The following is a 20,218-nucleotide window of genomic DNA, read 5'->3' as shown; positions in this document are numbered from 1 at the left end:
GAACAGGATAACTTATATATCCTAACTTTACTTTGTCAGGCAACGACTCAACTTCAACAGACAATGACTCTTCTATTTCTCCCGTCACGCCACCCTGTCTGCGTCGCACCAAACGACGAGCATCACACACCGGGAATCTTCCCCTTCAGTTGGTCAGCTTTTACATTTATTGCTACCCCAGTAATCACTCCATTCAATGGTGCCCTTTTCTTGAGAGCAATTCACAGACCTTTCCCCCATTTGTTTAACTTTGAGCGTCTTCTCCCTCTGACCAACAGAAACACAAAGACTCACTAGACGCCTATAATAAGCGCTTCCAAATGATAAAAACGATATTTACTGAAATAACAAACTGATAATTAACATTCAATATTACGATATGATAAAGTTGATTTCCGTTCATACTTTTGCACCAAAGATTCGCCGAATAAACATGGAATTTAATTGTGAAAGTGTCGTAGTAAATATGACCCATTTTAATGTTAGGAGCTTGTTTTCAATCAATGCTGTTCCTATGCAAGAACAATGGACAGAGCCAATATCTTCTCAAGGACAACACCCACGCCACAGGCCACAATCTGGTTGCTCCCCACGAGTCTTTCCTTTGAGAACATACACACATTCACACACACATCTCCATGCATACGCACACTCATCCTCATGCCTCACGAGTTACGCACACACACAAACTGCACTTCTTTCTACTGGTCGGGTGCCAAGGGCAGAGGACTCTGCCGTGCACCAAAGGGGCTTCTACTCTGGACAGAGCAGACCCGCCTCCTACGCCTCGGGAACCAATCAAGGGACTAGAAGAAGGACCCCTTCCTTTGTGTTGCATTGTATAAAGTAATGCTGTAAACTCTGTTTTTTATCCCTTTTCAACTGTCTCCATAAGAGGCAACTGAATGGGTCCATGCATGTAGCTTGAGCAGTACCAGCTATCTCTGTTGTTTAATAAACTGCCTTTTGCTTAAGCATATTCCTCTCTGTCTAGCGTCGTTGGTTTGTACTTCCTCTCCTTATGGTTCCACCAACAAAAGCCTCATTCATGTCCCATGACAATGTACAGTACAGGTACTGATTTACCGGAGTGAGCTCTGTCTGAAGTACCATCAAAGACACTGAATAGACACTGAATTTTTTAAAATAACATTTCTGTAATAAATAACTTTGTGTAACATGATTTATTGAGCAGGCGATAGTAAGGCACCCTGCGCTCATGTAGGGTCCTTCTTACTTCCCTGCAACGCGTATGTCACTAATTACCACAGCCACAAAGTAGAAATGGGCTATATCGTAAAAATTTATGAAAACTAAAATTAGCTTTTATGTCTAGGTTAGGCATACTTTTAGCAGTGTGGTTAGGTTTCACATCAGATTTTAAGGCGATACATTGTAGAAATAAGCGACGTTTAGACGTAATTGTGACTTTGTGGTTGTGGTAACTAGTGACGGGTCGCAGATATATATTTTGGATCGTACGTGTATTGTGCTGCGTGACTTTCAACAGCTGAAGGGAACAGTCGACGAACATTTTTGTTACGCTTTCATGGCATAATAACGTCGCATCTTATTTAAAACCTTTTAACATGAACTTCATCAGATCCTACAATGCCATTGGCACGCCCATATGTGAGTATTGCATGTCGGTGTTGTCTTGGACAGTTTGAACCCTTCTATATCTATGGTTGAAGAACATTGTGGGACAACAATCACGTACAACAGACGGTCTAGAACCGTGTTAGTTGGTTTGGTTGGTAGTTGGTTTGGTTTGGTTGGTAGTTGGTTTGAGTTTCGATATTAGCCAGACATTCGGAGCTTCAAACTTCAATAGCTCGCGAACGATTGGAAGTACAGTATTCCGTTTCGGAAAAATGGTGTACAACATTGCACAGGTCTTATTTTCCCGACTCCGACTTGATGTTCATAATCACACGGCAATGGAGTAGGCAGCCTAGCCCACAGTCTAATGCAGCTAGTTAGGTACCGTCAACAAAGTGCATGATTACAACATTCAAATGTTAAATAACTTTGACCACATCACCGAGAAAATTCAAACAAACTTTAAACTGTTCAGAAGGAAGGGACACATGCTGCACACCTTTTCGTTTTACCATAAAGTACTTACAAAATTATAAATAATTGAAACTTAAAAAATGTCAGCTCTTCAACCATGTGACTTAGCAACCTCAGTATGTTGCACACCCTTTTTTTTTCATAAAATGATTTTTAAATGTTTCTTATATTTAAAATGCAATAGCTCCTTAACCATGTGACTGACAGACAAAACAAACTTTAAAATGTTGAAATGGTAGGGACACATCACACACCCTTTTGGTTTCCTGAAAAAATGTATGGATTTCTTTTACCTTAATTTGTTAGTATCGTTTTTGACTAATTTCAATAGCTCCTTGATCATATGACCTAGGCACCTCAAACCAACTTTGGATTGTTCACAGGGTAGGGAAACACATCGTACACTTTGGTTTTCCCATAAAGCACTTACACAATTCTATATAAATATTTGAAACGTAACAATTTCTATAGCTCTTCAACCACGTGACCTAGCAACATGATCTCAACTGTCCATTATTCCTTATTTATACCACAGCATTGTTGAATAGTCATTTCTGATTGGCTGGAAGGGCATTCTATAATGGACATTAAAACCAGATATCGGGACACCTTGCAATCATGACACAATAATATGCCAGAAAATGAGAAAGTATGTATTTGCTTATAAAAATGAAAATATCAGCGGAAATACGTGTTCCTACCGTTAAATGTGTGCTTTCATATTGTTTTCTTTGGCAACTGTGGTATAAGCGGGATAAATGCCTCCGTCTGTACATTACTTTGAGAAAATGACGCTGCGTCGTCCATTATTTCCAAGTTAATGTACAGAATGTTGGCGTTTATCCCTTACATAAGGAGCCAAGTTGCACACCCTTTAGTCTTCACATAAAGTGATTCCAACATTTGTGTGTGTATGTATATGTGTATATATATATATATATCTTTAAAGTGCCTTCAGAAAGTATTCACACCCCTTCACTTTTTCCAAATTGTTACAAAGTGAGATAAAAATGGATTTAATTGTAATTTGTCAACGATCTACACAAAATACTCTGTCAAAGTGGAAGAAAAATTCTAACATTTGTAAAATTTTTAGATAAGTATTAAACCCCATGAGTCAATACATGTTTGAATCATCTTTGTCGGAGTTACAGCTGAGAGTCTTTCTGGGTGAGTCTCTAGAACGTTCCACACCAGGATTGTGCAACAGTTGCTCATTATTCTTTGCAAAATTCTTCAAACTCTGTCAAATTGTTTGTGGATCATTGCTAGACAACCATTTTTAGGTCTTGCCATAGATTTCCAAGCAGATTTAAGTCAAAACGGTAACTAGGCCACTCAAATCAAATTGTCTTTACCACATGCGCCGAATACAACAGGTGTAGACCTTAGTGAAATGCTTACTTACAAACTCTTAACCAACAATGCAGTTTTAAGAAAAGTGTTAAGTAAAAAATAGATAAGATTAAATAGCAGCAATAAAATAACAGTAGGGAGGCTATATACAGGGGGTACCGGTACAGTCAATGTGCTGGGGCACCGGTTAGTCGAGATAATTTCGGTAATATGTACATGTGGGTAGAGTTAAAGTGACTATGCATAGATAATAAACAGAGTAGCAGCAGTGTAAAAAGAGGGGGTGGGGTGGACAATGCAAATAGTCTGGGTAGCCATGATTAGCTGTTCAGGAGTCTTATGGCTTGGGGGTAGAAGCTGTTAAGAAGCCTTTTGGACCTAGACTTGGCGCTCCGGTACCGCTTGCCGTGTGGTAGCAGAGAGAACAGTCTATGACTAGGGTGGCTCGAGTCTGACAATGTTTAGAGCCTTCCTCTGACACCGCCTGGTATAGAGGTCCTGGATGGCAGGAAGCTTGGCCCCAGTGATGTACTGGGCCGTACGCACTACCCTCTGTAGTGCCTTGCGGTCGGAGGCCGAGCAGTTGCCATACCAGGCGGTGATGCAACCAGTCAGGATGCTCTCGATGGTGCATTTGTATAACTTTTTGAGGATCTGAGGACCCATGCCAAATCTTTTCAGTCTCCTGATGGGGAATAGGTTTTGTTATGCCCTCTTCACGACTGTCTTGGTGTGTTTGGACCATGATAGTTTGTTGGTGATGTGAACACCAAGGAACTTGAAGCTCTCAACCTGTTCCACTACAGCCCCGTCGATGAGAATGGGGGCTGTAGTGCTCGGCCCTACTTTTTTTATTTAATTTTTTTATTTTTCTGTAGTCCACAATCAGCTCCTTTGTCATGGTCACATTGAGGGAGAGGTTGTTATCCTGGTATCACACGGCCAGGTCTCTGACCTCCTCCCTATAGGCTGTCTCATCGTTGTCGGTATTCAGGCCTACCACTGTTGCGTCATCGGCAAACTTAATGATGGTGTTGGAGTCGTGCCTGGCCATGCAGTCATGGGTGAACAGGGAGTACAGGAGGGGACTGAGCACGCACCCCTGAGGGGCCCCCTTTTGAGGATTAGCATGGCAGATGTGTTGTTACCTACCCTTACCACCTGGGGGCGGCCCGTCAGGAAGCCCAGGATCCAGTTGCAGAGGGAAGTGTTTACTCCCAGGGTCCTTAGCTTAGTGATGAGCTTTGAGGGCACTATGGTGTTGAACGCTGAGCTGTAGTCAATGAATAGCATTCTCACATAGTTGTTCCTCTTGTCCAGGTGGGAAAGGGCAGTGTGGAGTGCAATAGAGATTGCATCATCTGTGGATCTGTTGGGGCGATATTTAAATTGGAGGGGTCTAGGGTTTCTGGGATGATGGTGTTGATGTGAGCCATGACCAGCCTTTCAAAGCACTTCATGGCTACAGACGTCAGTGCTACGGGTCGGTAGTCATTTAAGCAGGTTACCTTAGTGTTCTTGGGCATGGGGACTATGGTGGTCTGCTTGAAACATGTTGGTATTACAAGTTAAACAATTTAAAGGCAATGCTACCAAATACTAATTGAGTGTATGTAAACTTCTGACCCACTGGGAATGTGATGAAATGAATAAAAGCTGAAATAAATCATTCTTTCTACGATTATTCTGATGTTTCACATTCTTAAAATAAAGTGGTGATGCTAACTGACCTAAGACAGGGAATCTTTACTAGGATTAAAAGTCACATTGTGAAAACCTGAGTTTAAATGTATTTGGCAAAGGTGTATGTAAACTTCCGACTTCAACTGTACCTACACGTACGCTACGGTCACAAGACGCAGGCCTCCTTATTGTCCCTAGAACTTCTAAGCAAACAGCTGGCGGCAGGGCTTTCTCCTATAGAGCTCCATTTTTATGGATTGGTCTGCCTATCTATGTGAGAGACGCAGACTCTGTCTCGACCTTTAAGTCTTTACTGTAGGTTCCATGGTCGACTGTGTTCTGGCCCAGGGGTGCGAAGGTGAACAGAAAGGCACACTGATTATTATTTGGTCATCTATGAATGTTTGAACGTCTTGGAGAAAAATCTGGCCTTAATGGACATGTACTGTTATAATCTCCACCCAGCACAGCCAGAAGAGGACTGGCCACCCCTCAGAGCCTGGTTCCTCTCTAGGTTTCTTCCTAGGTTCCTGCCTTTCTAGGGAGTTTTTCCTAGCCACCGTGCTTCTACATCTGCATTGCTTGCTGTTTGGGGTTTTAGGCTGGGTTTCTGTATAGCACTTTGTGACATCTGCTGATGTAAAAAGGGCTTTAAAAAATACATTTGAGTAAGGACGCACACCTAGTTACGCAATCGATTGGTCGAAAGAACATACTTTCGGTTGGCCAATTTTTTTTGGACAGCCCTATTCCACTTTGACAATATGGGGTACTTGGTGTAGGCCAGTGACACAATCAATTTTTTATTTAGGCTGTTTCACAACAAAATGTGGAAACTTAATATAGCTCTTCACCCTTATTTCAACCGTCCATTATTCCTTTATATAAGCAGTGAAGTGTAGAGAGCGAGAGAGAATTTGTTGTTAAACCATTACAATAGTTTGAATGGGTTAAAGCATCAGACAAGCTCAGTGCGTATAGTAGATCTTTTTTAAACCCGTGTAGGGTTTGTCTATATATGGAAAAATACACCTTTTCAAATGTTGATTGGTCGAAAGAACAGACTACTCTCGGTTGACCAAGATTGTTTTTAGTCGGACAGCCCTAACTTAAATCTACTTGAAAATGTATGGCAAGACCTGAAAATGGTTGTTTAGCATATACCTGATTTTGAAATGTTTAAATATGTAATCAGGGCCTCCCGAGTGCCGCAGCGGTCTAAGGCACCACTACACCCTCTGGTTCGATCCCAGGCTGTGTCACAGCCTGCCGTGACCAGGAGACCCATGTGGTGGTGCACAATTGGCACATCGTCGTCCGTGGTAAGTAGAGGGCCGGCTGGGATGTTTTTGTCTCATCATGCTCTAGTGACTCCTTGTGGCGGGCTGGGTGCCTGCAGGCTGATTTTGGTCGTCAGTTCAACAGTGTTTCCTCCGACACATTGGTGCTTCTGGGTTAAGCGAGCAGTGCGCTTCTGGGTTAAGCGAGCAGTGCGGCTTGGCAGGGTGGTGTTTCGGAGGACGCGTAGCTCTCAACCTTCGCCTCTCCCGACTCCATAGGGGAGTTGCAGCGATGAAACAAGATTGTAACTACCAATATGGATATCACAAAGTAAAGTCATAAAGTAAAATGTAATCAGGCGTGGTCGTTGTGTGAGCCAGTGTTCAGCTCATAGCATGGTATTTTCTTTGTTGTGTTTTACCGCCTTTTCTCCCCAATTTCGTGATATCCAATTGTGATCCAATTACGATCTTGTCTCATCGCTGCAACTCCCCAACGGTTTCTGGAGAGGCTAAAGTCGAGTCATGCGTCCTCCGAAACATGATCCGCCAAACCATGCTTCTTAACACCCGCCCGCTTAACCCGGAAGCCAGCTGCACCGACGTGTCGGAGGAAACACTGTTCAACTGACGACCGAAGTCAGCCTGCAAGCGCCTGGCCTGCCACAAGGAGTCGCTAGAGCGCGATGAGCCAAGGAAAGCCCCCCCGGCCAAACCCTCCCCTAACCCAGACGACACTGGGCCAATTGTGCGCCGCCATATGGGACTCCCGGTTGTGACACATTCTGGGATCAAACCCGGGTCTGTAGTGACGCCTCAAGCACTGCGATACAGTGTCTTAGACCGCTGCGCCACTCTGGAGGCTTAGACTGTTCTCATTGAAGCGGTTAAAGGTCTGACTGACTGATGTGGTGTTCTCTCTCACAGGTCAATGGTACAGACAGGTGGGACAGATGGTGGGTCGGAGCAGAGCTCTTGCTGAGCTGGGGGGACAGAGGTGGATGTGCAGTAAACCTCAGACAGGAAACCCAGAGCCTCCGCCCGCAGCACCTGCAGTCCCAGCACATGGTAGGAACACAAACACACACCTGATTCCCTGGTGACGGATGAGTTAAGCTGATTTAATTATCCTGACCCTGTCCAATCCTGTTCTCCAGCCCCTGACCCTGTCTGTCTGTTCTCCAGACTCCGACCCTGTCTGTCTGTCTGTCTGTCTGTTCTCCAGCCCCTGACCCTGTCTGTCCGTCTGTCTGTCCTCCAGCCCCTGACCCTGTCTGTCTGTCTGTCTGTTCTCCAGACTCCGACCCTGTCTAATCCTGTTCTCCAGCCCCTGACCCTGTCTGTCTGTCTGTCTGTCTGTCTGTTCTCCAGCCCCTGACCCTGTCTGTCTGTCTGTCTGTTCTCCAGCCCCTGACCCTGTCTGTCCGTCTGTTCTCCAGACTCCGACCCTGTCTGTCTGTCTGTCCTCCAGCCCCTGACCCTATCTGTCTGTCTGTCCTCCAGCCCCTGACCCTGTCTGTCTGTCTGTTCTCCAGACTCCGACCCTGTCTAATCCATGTTCTCCAGACTCCGACCCTGTCTAATCCATGTTCTCCAGACTCCGACCCGGTCTAATCCATGTTCTCCAGACTCCGACCCGGTCTAATCCATGTCACTATGTGCTCAGTCAGGAAGTCATTCCAGAGAGTATTTTTGTTCCCAGTGGACCCACAGTACAAAACAAATACTTATGTGGTGTAAGAGGTTCCTTCAAACTGATCCAAAAGATAGCACAGGTAGTCATGGCAACATCAGCTTTGTACTGTAGGTATCTGTTAGTAAACCACTGAGCCAACGCTTCAGTCTAATCTCAGTAATAATATCTCATTAATCATCTGATCTCAGTCTAGTCTTAGCCACAGGGTGCCTGATATTTAGTTGCCATAGAAACTGGGGGAAAGTTCACTCTCCTGAGGATGAGCAGGAAGGGATGTCACCCATGGAGGTCGACGCTAACGGCCGGAGCGTGTGAAATTTAAAAGATTCCTAAATCTGAGTCTTGGGTCAGGAATGTGGAATTAACAGTCTCTATACAATAAACGATATTCCTGTCCAGGAGGGATACTGAACAGTACATCCAGCTGCCTCACTACAGAAACAGGAGATGGGACAGGAGGCTATGGGCCGTTCTGGTTCGGACAAGGTTTCCGGAGAATGGATTCAACTATTTACCCATTTAAGAACCAGACCTTCATACAAACTTGCTATGCTGAATTCATGATGAACAACCGAACTGCTGCTATAGACGGGTTGGTTGTTCAGCAACAAAACCGACACGTGCACAACTATGGGGCAAAACAGACGGGGTTAGCATAGATTGTTGACAGCACGTAAACTAAATTTCTTCTCCAATGTTTATTGAAACATAAATACATTTGCACAATGAGCACTTGTTGTCTCTCATGCATCATTAAGGTTGTTGGACAGCTAGCTAATTTGAGCCATATTAGCATAGACATCAGTCAAAACACCTCAAAACATGACATGGTATCAAGAACAAGATAAAACTAGCTGAAACGAGCCACCTAGATTCCCCACATGGCAGTTTCTTTCTATTATTGCTAGCTATCTGGCCATCCAGAATCACAATACGTGGACTTCTCCCCCATTTGAGTCACGAGAATGGTTTTCGTGACCTCGTCTATGTGCATTGATTGTTGTGTCTCCTTTGTGCCCAGCTCCCCGTCCAGCCTTTAAACTCCCCGGCTACAGGCCCTCTCCCATGGACCAGAGGATCCTAGTCTGGTCTGGACGCTTCAAGACCCCCGACCAGATCCCAGAGCTAGTGTCGTAAGTGGACACTTCCTGTTTACAACCAGACCTCCCAACACACCCGCCCCTGATTGGGTCTTAACACTGTAGTTCAAATGAGGTCTATTTGCCTCTGTTCCGCTTTGTCTCTCTCTTTCAGGTCTGTGTCTGTAGCAGGTTATGTTTGAGGTCTGTGTCTGTAGCAGGTTATTTTTGAGGTCTGTGTCTGTAGCAGGTTATTTTTGAGGTCTGTGTCTGTAGCAGGTTGTTTGAGGTAATTGCTGTGGTTTGGGTTCCTGACATCTGCGAAATGATCTGCACACTGTCACGTACAAACACCCCCCCCCCCCCCCACACCCCCACACACACCTCTCTCTGCCTCTGGTCCTGTACACACCCCTCTCTGCCTCTGGTCCTGTACACACCCCTCTCTGCCTCTGGTCCTGTACACACCCCTCTCTGCCTCTGGTCCTATACACACCCCTCTCTGCCTCTGGTCCTGTACACACCCCTCTCTGCCTCTGGTCCTATACACACCCCTCTCTGCCTCTGGTCCTGTACACACCCCTCTCTGCCTCTGGTCCTATACACATCCCTCTCTGCCTCTGGTCCTGTACACACCCCTCTCTGCCTCTGGTCCTGTACACACCCCTCTCTGCCTCTGGTCCTGTACACACCCCTCTCTGCCTCTGGTCCTGTACACACCCCTCTCTGCCTCTGGTCCTATCCACACCCCTCTCTGCCTCTGGTCCTGTACACACCCCTCTCTGCCTCTGGTCCTATCCACACCCCTCTCTGCCTCTGGTCCTGTACACACCCCTCTCTGCCTCTGGTCCTATGCACACCCCTCTCTGCCTCTGGTCCTATGCACACCCCTCTCTGCCTCTGGTCCTATACACACCCCTCTCTGCCTCTGGTCCTGTACACACCCCTCTCTGCCTCTGGTCCTGTACACACCCCTCTCTGCCTCTGGTCCTATACACACCCCTCTCTGCCTCTGGTCCTGTACACACCCCTCTCTGCCTCTGGTCCTATACACACCCCTCTCTGCCTCTGGTCCTGTACACACCCCTCTCTGCCTCTGGTCCTATACACATCCCTCTCTGCCTCTGGTCCTATACACATCCCTCTCTGCCTCTGGTCCTGTACACACCCCTCTCTGCCTCTGGTCCTGTACACACCCCTCTCTGCCTCTGGTCCTGTACACACCCCTCTCTGCCTCTGGTCCTATCCACACCCCTCTCTGCCTCTGGTCCTGTACACACCCCTCTCTGCCTCTGGTCCTATACACACCCCTCTCTGCCTCTGGTCCTATCCACACCCCTCTCTGCCTCTGGTCCTGTACACACCCCTCTCTGCCTCTGGTCCTATACACACCCCTCTCTGCCTCTGGTCCTATACACACCCCTCTCTGCCTCTGGTCCTGTACACACCCCTCTCTGCCTCTGGTCCTGTACACACCCCTCTCTGCCTCTGGTCCTATCCACACCCCTCTCTGCCTCTGGTCCTATCCACACCCCTCTCTGCCTCTGGTCCTATACACACCCCTCTCTGCCTCTGGTCCTGTACACACCCCTCTCTGCCTCTGGTCCTGTACACAACCCTCTCTGCCTCTGGTCCTGTACACACCCCTCTCTGCCTCTGGTCCTATCCACACCCCTCTCTGCCTCTGGTCCTATCCACACCCCTCTCTGCCTCTGGTCCTATCCACACCCCTCTCTGCCTCTGGTCCTATACACACCCCTCTCTGCCTCTGGTCCTATACACACCCCTCTCTGCCTCTGGTCCTGTACACACCCCTCTCTGCCTCTGGTCCTGTACACACCCCTCTCTGCCTCTGGTCCTGTACACACCCCTCTCTGCCTCTGGTCCTGTACACACCCCTCTCCTTCTCTGGTCCTATACACACCCCTCTCTGCCTCTGGTCCTATACACACCCCTCTCTGCCTCTGGTCCTGTACACACACCCCTCTCTGCCTCTGGTCCTGTACACACACCCCTCTCTGCCTCTGGTCCTATACACACCCCTCTCTGCCTCTGGTCCTGTACACACCCCTCTCTGCCTCTGGTCCTATCCACACCCCTCTCTGCCTCTGGTCCTATACACCCAATCACCCCACTAGGGTCCCTCTTTGACATGGTCACTCCATCAGGAAAACGCGTCTGGAGTTTTGAAATGTTCTGCCTGATTATGATATGTTGCCTGTTTGAGATGCTATGTTGTGTGTGTTGCCAGTTTGAGATGCTATGTTGTGTGTGTTGCCTGTTTGAGATGCTACACCAAAAGTATGTGGACACCTGCTCGTCGAACATCTCAGTCCAAAATCATGGGCATTAATATGGAATTGGTCCCCCACTTTGCTGCTATAACAGCCTCCACTCTTCTGGGAAGGCTTTCCACTAGATGTTGGAACATTACTGAGAGGACTTGCTTCCATTCAGCCACGAGCATTAGTGAGGTCTGGCACTGATGTTAGGTGATTAGGCCTGGCTCGCAGTCGGCGTTCCAATTTATCCCTATGGGGTTGAGGTTAGGGCTCTGTGCAGGTCAGTCAAGCTTGTGTGCGGCTGCTCAGCTATGGAAACCCATTTCATGAAGCTCCCAACGAACCGTTTTTGTGCTGCCGTTGCTTCCAGAGGCAGTTTGGAACTCTGTATTGAGTGTTGCAACCGAGGACAGACGCGCTACGCACTTCAGCGGTCCCGTTCTGTCAGCTTGTGTGGCCTACCACTTCACGGCTGAGCCGCTGTTGCTCCTAGACATTTCCACTTCACAATAACAGCACTTACAGTTGACCGGGGCAGCTCTAGAAGGGCAGAAATGTGACGAACTGACTTGTTGGAAAGGTGGCATCCTATGACTGTGCCACGTTAAAAGTCACTGAGCTCTTCCGTAAGGCCAATGTTTGTCTATGGAGATTGCATGGCTGTGTGCTCGATTTTATACACCTGTCAGCAACTGGTGTGGCTGAAATAGCTGAAGCCACTAATTTGAAGTGGTGTCCACATACTTTTGTATATAAATGAAATCAAATTTTATTGGTCACATACACAAATTTAGCAGATGTTATTGTGGGTGTAGCGAAATGCTTGTGTTCATAGCTCTAACAGTGCAGTAATATCAAACAATACACAAATCTAAAAGTAAAAGAATGGAATTAAGAAATGTATAAATATTAGGACGAGCAATGTCTGAGTGGCATTGACTTAGAATACAGTATGTACATATGAAATGAGTAAAACGGTATGTAAACATTAAAGTGGCCAGTGATTCCATGTCTGTGTATATAGGGCAGCAGCCTCTAAGGTGCAGGGTTGAGTAACCGGGTGATAGCCGGCTAGTGATGACTATTTAACAGTCTGATGACCTTGAGATGTAACCGGGTGGTAGTTGGCTAGTGATGGCTATTTAACAGTCTGATGACCTTGAGATAGAAGCTGTTTTTCAGCTTTGATGCACCTGTACTGACCTTGCCTTCTGGATGATAGCGGGGTGAACAGGCAGTGGCTCGGGTGGTTGATGTCCTTGATGATCTTTTGGGCCTTCCTGTGAAATCGGGTGCTGTAGGTGTCTTGGAGGGCGGGTAGTTTGCCCCCGGTAATGCGTTCGGCAGACCGTACCACCCTCTGGAGAGCCCTGCAGTTGCGGGCGGTGCAGTTGCCGTACCAGGCGGTGATACAGCCCGACAGGATGCTCTCAATTGTGCATCTGGAAAAGTTTGAGGGTCTTACGGGCCAAGCCAAATTTCTTCAGCCTCCTGAGGTTGAAGAGGCTCTGTTGCGCCTTCTTCACCACACTGTCTGTGTGGGTGGACCATTTCACATCATTAGTGATGTGTACGCCGAGGAACTTGAAGCTTTCCACCTTCTCCACTGCGGTCCCGTCGATGTGGATAGGGGGGGTGCACCCTCTTCTGATTCCTGAAGTCCACGATCATCTCCTTTGTCTTGATCACGTTGAGTTATTTGCCTGGCACCACTCTGCCAGGGCCTTCGCCTCCTCCCTGTAGGCGGTCTCATCATTGTTGGTAATCAGTCCTACTATAATATAATAATAATAATAATAATAATAATAATAATAATATGCCATTTAGCAGACGCTTTTATCCAAAGCGACTTACAGTCATGCGTGCATACATTTTTTTTTTTTTTTTTTTGTGTATGGGTGGTCCCGGGGATCGAACCCACTACCTTGGCGTTACAAGCGCCGTGCTCTACCAGCTGAGCTACAGAGGACCTACTATTGTTGTGTCGTCTGCAAACTTGATGATTGAGTTGGAGGCGTGCTTGGCCACGCAGTCATGGTTGAACAGGGAGTACAGGAGGGGGCTGAGCACGCACCCTTGTAGGGCCCCAGTGTTGAGGATCAGCGAAGTGGAGGTGTTGTTTCCTACCTTCACCACCTGGGGGCGGCCCGTCAGGAAGTCCAGGATCCAGTTGCACAGGGCGGGGTTCAGACCCAGGGCCCTGAGCTTAGTGATGAGCTTGGAAGGTAATGTGGTGTTGAATGCTAAGCTATAGTCAATGAACAGCATTCTTACATAGGTATTCATCTTGTCCAGATGGGATTGTGCAGTGTGATGGTGATTGCATCGTCTGTGGATCTTTTGGGGCGGTATGCAAATTGAAGTGGGTCTAGGGTGACAGGTAAGGTAGAGGTGATATGATCCTTAACTAGCCTGTCAAAGCACCTCATGATGACAGAAGTGAGTGCTATGGGGCGATTTAGACATTTAGTTCAGTTACCTTTGCTTTCTTGGGTACAGGAACAATGGTGGCCATCTTTAAGCAAGTGTCTACAGCAGACTGGGATAGGGAGAGATTGAATATGTCTGTAAAGACTCCAGCCAGTTGGTCTCCCCATGCTCTGAGGACGCGGCTAGGGATACCGTCTAGACCGGCAGCCTCGTGAGGGTTAACACGCTTAAATGTCTTACTCACGTCAGAGAACGAGAGCCCACAGTCCTTGGGAGCGGGCCGAGTCGGTGGCACTGTCTTATCCTCAAAGCGGGCGAAGAAGGTGTTTAGCTTGTCCGGGAGCAAGACGTCGGTTTCCGCGACGTGGCAGGTTTCTGAGCCGTTGAATTGTGACTCCACTTTGTCTCTGTACTGAAGTTTTGCCTGTTTAATTGCCTTACGTTACCTTACCTTATGACTGCACTGTTTGTATTCAACCATATTTCTAGTCGCGGTGGTTAAATGTGGTGGTTCGCGCTTTTCAGTTTTGAGCAAATGCTGTCATCTATCCACGGTTTTTGGTTTGGGTAGGTTTTAAGTCACAGTGGGAACAACATCCCCTCTACACTTCCTGATGAACTCTGTCACCATGTCTATATTGTGTGTGTTGCAGGTTTGAGATGCTAGATGCAGCCAGGAACAAGGTGAGAGTGAAAGCGTGTTACGGGATGATGATTGCCACCATCGCAGCCTGTCTGTTCACTGTCATCCTGGGGAAGAGGGTGAGTATCATTGCAGCCTGTCTGTTCACCGTCATCCTATAGAAGAGGGTGAGGGGGACACTGATGTAATGTTATATCTGTCCCATTATGGGGTCTGTGAGAGCACAGGCAGTGCTCTATTTTGAAGTAGTCAATTTTTTCTTCTACTACTTCTATGAGTTGGTAAACAAACTGAAAGGGTGCATACTGCCACCTGGAGGGTGTTGTCTGAACTGGTATAAAGCCAAGGTTGGTGATTTACTGCCCCCTGGAGGGTGTTGTCTGAACTGGTATAAAGCCAAGGTTGGTGATTTACTGCCCCCTGGAGTTATGGAATGTTTGCAAGCAGTATAATTAATTGGCTGATCCCTCCTGATGACCTGGATGGAATCATGTGATCCTTCCTTAACCCATAGGAAGTCCCACCACACATATAGCCCGGGATTCAATCCAAGACGTGTTCTACAACTGTACTGCAAATTGAGAAATCATGTGACTAAACTGAATAAAAAGAAGAAACTACACTATGAAACCAAGATAAATGACATAAAGAATGATAGTAAAAAGCTTTGAGCACCTTAAATGAAATTTTGGGTAAGAAGGCAAACTCCACTCCATCATTCATTGAATCAGATGGCTCTTCATCACAAAACCAACTGATATTGCCAACTTCTTTAATGATTTTTTTCATTGACAAGATTAGCAAATTTAGGCATGACATGCCAGCAACAAACAGTGACACTACACATCCAAATATATCTGATCAAATTATGAAAGACAAGCATTGTAATTTTGAGTTCCGTAAAGTGAGTGTGGAATAGGTGAACAAATTGTTGTCTATCAACAATGACAAGCCACTGGGATCTGACAACGTGGATGGAAAATTACTGAGGATAATAGCAGACGATATTGCCACTCCAATTTACCATATCTTCAATGTAAGCCTACTAGAAAGTGTGTGCCCCCAGGCTTGGAGGGAAGCAAAAGTCATTCCGCTACCTAAGAATATTATTAAAGCCCCGTTTACTGGCTCAAATAGCCGACCAATCAGCCTGTTACCAACTCTTAGTAAACATTTGGAAAAAATTGTGTTTGACCAGATACAATGCTATTTTACAGTAATCAAATTGACGACAAACTTTCAGCATGCTTATAGGGAAGGACATTCAACAAGCACAGCACTTACACAAATGACTGATGATTGGCTGAGAGAAATTGATGATAAAAACATTGTGGGGGCTGTTTTGTTAGACTTCAGTGCAGCTTTTGACATTATCGATAATAGTCTGCTGCTGGAAAAAAGTATGTGTTATGGCTTTACACCCCCTGCTATAATGTGGATAAAGAGTTACCTGTCTAACAGAACACAGAGGGTGTTCTTTAATGAAAGCCTCTCCAACATAAACCAGGTAGAATCAGGAATTCCCCAGGGCAGCTGTCTAGGCCCCTTACTTTTTTCAATCTTTACTACATTTTAGTCATTTAGCAGACGCTCTTATTCAGAGCGACTTACAGTTAGTGAGTGCATATATTATTTTTTTATTTTTCATACTGGCCCCCCGTGGCAATCGAACCCACAACCCTGGCGTTGCAAACGCCATGCTCTACCAACTGAGCTACATCCCTGCCGGCCATTCCCTCCCCTACCCTGGACGACGCTGGGCCAATTGTGCGCCGCCCCATGGGTCTCCCGGTCGCGGCCGGCTACGACAGAGTCTGGATTCAAACCAGGATCTCTAGTGGCACAGCCTTAGACCACTGCGCCACTTGAGTAAAGCCAGTGTTTCTATGTATGCGACTGACGCAACACTATACACGTCAGCTACTACAGCAACTGAAATGACTGCAACACTTAACAAAGAGCTGCAGTTAGTTTCAGAATGGGTGGCAATGAATAAGTTAGTCCTAAACATTTCAAAAACTAAAAGCATTGTATTTGGTACAAATCATTCACTCAACACTAAACCTCAACTAAATCTTGTAATAAATAATGTGGAAATTGAGCAAGTTGAGGAGACTAAACTGCTTGGAGGAACCCTGGATTGTAAACTGTCATGGTCAAAACATGTTGATACAACAGTAGCTAAGATGGGGAGAAGTCTGTCCATAATAAAGCGCAGCTTGGCAGTCTTAACAACACTATCAACAAGGCAGGCCCTAGTTTTGTCCCAGCTGGACTACTGTACAGTCATGTGGTCAGGTGCCACAAAGAGGGACTTAGGAAAATTGCAATTGGCTCAGAACAGGGCAGCACGGCTGGCCCTTGGATGTACACAGAGAGCTAACATTAATAATATGCATGTCAATCTCTCCTGGCTCAAAGTGGAGGAGAGGGAGACTTTCTCACTACTTGTATTTGTGAGAGATATTGACATGTTGAATGAACCGACACCCATGCATTACCCAAAAGACATGCCACCAGAGGTCTCTTCACAGTCCCCAAGTCCAGAACAGACTATGGGAGGCACACAGTACTACATAGAGCCATGACTACATGGAACTCTATTCCACATCAAGTAACTCCTGCAAGAAGTAAAATTGGATTTAAAAAATACACATTACGGAACAGCGGGGACTGTGAAGCAACACAAACAGACACACACACACGATAACATACGCAATACATGTACACATGGATGTTGTGTTATAGATATGTGGTAGTAGAGTAGAGGCCTGAGGGCACACACTTAATATGTTGTGAAATCTGTTATGAATGTATTGTAATGTTTTTAAAATGTGTAATTGCCTTTAATTTTACTAATGGGGATCCATAATTTAAAAAAAAATTAGAAATACACTGGACAGCCAACAGCCTTTTAAAAGCAGGAGATCATTCACAGGAAAACGCTGCGCATGTCGGCTTAAGCATAAATGACGTCTGCTGTCCAGCGCGCTGCGCTGTAATGCGCCTGGGATTGAATCCCGCCAATCGTTTCGCTGCCCCAGGTGTGTTTGTGTGTGTGAGAAAGATCGACTGACCAATCGCGTGTGTTCCCCAGGCTGCCGGCAGACATGAGTCGCTAACAAGTCAGAACATGGAGAAGAAGGCAAGATGGAGGCAGGAGGCGAAGATGGAGAAAGAGGAGGCTGCCCTGGCTGAGAAGACTCCATGAGGAAGACACCCTGCCTTCCTGTGTGTCACACTGTAAGAGCTCCCCCACTGGGCCCTTCCTGTTTGTCACACTCATAGAGATAGAGGACTCCTCATGGATAAAACCCATTTTAGCATGGACATTGCCATTGAGGGCTTCCACCATTTTAAAGTAGTCAACTGAGTGGGGAGAAATGGTACTTATTTAAAATGGAGATGGCCTCAACAGCACTGCCTGTGCTGTCACAGACGGTATAATGGCAGAGAAGAGTCCTCTATCTCTATGGTCACGCTATAAGAACTCCCCTACTGGGCCAACGGTGGTTCTGCAGCTGCTGTCCCCAGATCTCTAGTACCGTAGGACTGTTCATCCAATCAGGAAGCAGGATTTCAGTACAGTTAATAAGGTACAGTAGTTATTCAGCCACTAGCAATATGAGCTGTGTCTGGTTCTTTGTTTTGTTAAGTTGTTTTCCTTTTGAAATGAATGTATTAAATATTAGAATGCCCCATGTGACTGGTGTCCTGTGTTTTAGGGAGCCAGCCAGAGATATTAAAAGATCTGTACTGTTAGGAGATGGAAGGAACTCCACACTCTGGGTCTAAGGACACTAAAGTATATATTTAATAGAAGCTAGGTGCTGCACTTGGTTAAGAGGGTCCCACACACACACCGGAGAGAGAATCTGGATGACTTTCCACCCCGTTATACAATAGAATGGTACCTACAAGTTGTTTTCCTTATCTAAACACATTAGCGCACAGTCTTGACCAATGTTTGGTCAAGATGAAGAGAACTCTCCACTGGGTCCATTCATTTTAATTTTATTTAACTAGTCAAGTCAGTTACGAACAAGGGGGTCTGTAGTGACGCCTCAAGCACTGAGATGCAGTGCCTTAGACCGCTGCGCCACTCGGGAGCCCAAACAGATAGACCTGTCCTAACCCTTTCATACAGACAGACCTGTCCTAACCCTTTCATACAGACAGACCTGTCCTAACCAATGAGAGAGATATACACTACCAGTCAATAGTTTAGACACACCTACTCATTCAAGGGTTTTTCTTTATTTTTACTTTTTTTTTTTACATTGTAGAATAATAGTGAAGACATCAAAACTATGAAATAACACATGGAATAATGTAATAACCAAAAAAGTGTTAAACAAATCAAAATATATTTAAGATTCTTCAAATAGCCACCCTTTGCCTTGATGACATCAGTCCCATAAACTGTTAGTTACATAACACTGTCCAAACAGCAGAGTCCCAACACCTTACCACTGCTACACCTGGCATCTGGCAGCGAAACACTTCATTCAGCCTCATTTACTGCCTTTTAAAAACCAACTGATATGGCTGACTTGCTTAAACAAATGTGGTTTCTACTGACAATTGAGATGTACAAACTATGGCATAAGGGGACGACGAGCGGATAAGAGGCAATCCGTAATTTCGATGAAGACATTCATGAGCGAGCTAGGACGGACGTAGTCAATATAACTATTAGTTCAGCACTTTTGAAATGTACAGAGACAATTCAGAACATGGGCCGTTCTTACAGTGTAGAGATTGAAAGCTCTTACAATATTCAATTACATTTCTCTAAAACAAGCTATAGGCTACATGTGCACCACCAAGTCAGAACAGTAGGCTAAGTTATGAGGGGGAAAGGGACCAAATTATTAGGGTGAGGCACATGGGCTATTAACAGCTTACTACACAACATACACTTAGTATTACTTTCTTAGCTACAGTATACATATCTCCCTGGCATATTACATCATTTATGCAGCAGAATACAATACATTTCTGGACTCACCTAGTTCTGTGCTCACTTGAACAGGAAGGTGGCGCGGCGGTCCTTCGTGGGCAAATTGTCATCAAAGTCTGGCATTCCCTGGATTTATGGTGCTTTCCAGACAACTGGGAACTCTGAAAAAATCAATCGAATCATGATGACGTCAGTGATCTTCAGGTCAGAGCTCTAGAAAGAGGCACGAGTTCCCGACTTGGAATTCCGAGTTGGATGACCGCTCAAAACGTTTTTCCCAGTCAGAGTTCCCAGAACTCACTGAAGTCTGAGATTTCCCAGTTCCGAGTTTCCAGTTGTTCTGAACGCGGCAGAAGTCATGCTGGATTGACAGCATGGCCAATGTTGAATGTTTGGGTTTAAGGGTTTCCTTTCCAAGCTTAAACACAGACTTGGACCACACACCCTCTCCACTGAATAGCAGGCTAGTGATTGCTTTGGAATGCTTGCAGTTAGCCACTGATTCCTTCCAAACCACTCATTGTTGTACTTGCGATTTCCAACTTGTTGTGTAATGTTTATGTCCAATGGCCGATGAGCAACGATACATTTTATCTTGAATTACTCTTCATAATTTGTCTTCAAATGACAAGGATTGAAAAGGATTTGGCAGTAGATTGTCGACTTGATTCATGATGATGACAGCTAGCTAAGATTTTGAAAGTATGATGTTGACATGATCAGTCCAATC

The 20,218-nt window shown here is 45.9% G+C and overlaps 1 protein-coding gene across 1 annotated transcript; it reads left to right on the top strand.

Annotated features, from left to right (window-relative positions):
• The first annotated feature begins 1,252 nt into the window (after nt 1–1,252).
• fam162a (family with sequence similarity 162 member A) lies at nt 1,253–18,224 on the top strand. The gene is made up of 5 exons (XM_084200318.1): nt 1,253–1,632; nt 7,323–7,463; nt 9,113–9,224; nt 14,536–14,644; nt 17,623–18,224. The coding sequence occupies exons 1-5, from the start codon at nt 1,590–1,592 to the stop codon at nt 17,734–17,736; spliced, it is 519 nt and encodes a 172-aa protein (XP_084056444.1). The 5' UTR covers nt 1,253–1,589; the 3' UTR covers nt 17,737–18,224.
• Nucleotides 18,225–20,218: the final 1,994 nt, after the last annotated feature.

The sequence above is a fragment of the Coregonus lavaretus genome, assembly GCF_964263955.1.
Source record: "Coregonus lavaretus genome assembly, contig: HAP1_SCAFFOLD_257, whole genome shotgun sequence".
NCBI classification, from domain to species: Eukaryota; Metazoa; Chordata; class Actinopteri; order Salmoniformes; family Salmonidae; genus Coregonus; species Coregonus lavaretus.
Note: the sequence above shows the minus strand (reverse complement) of the source record. Positions and strands in the feature narration are given on the sequence as shown.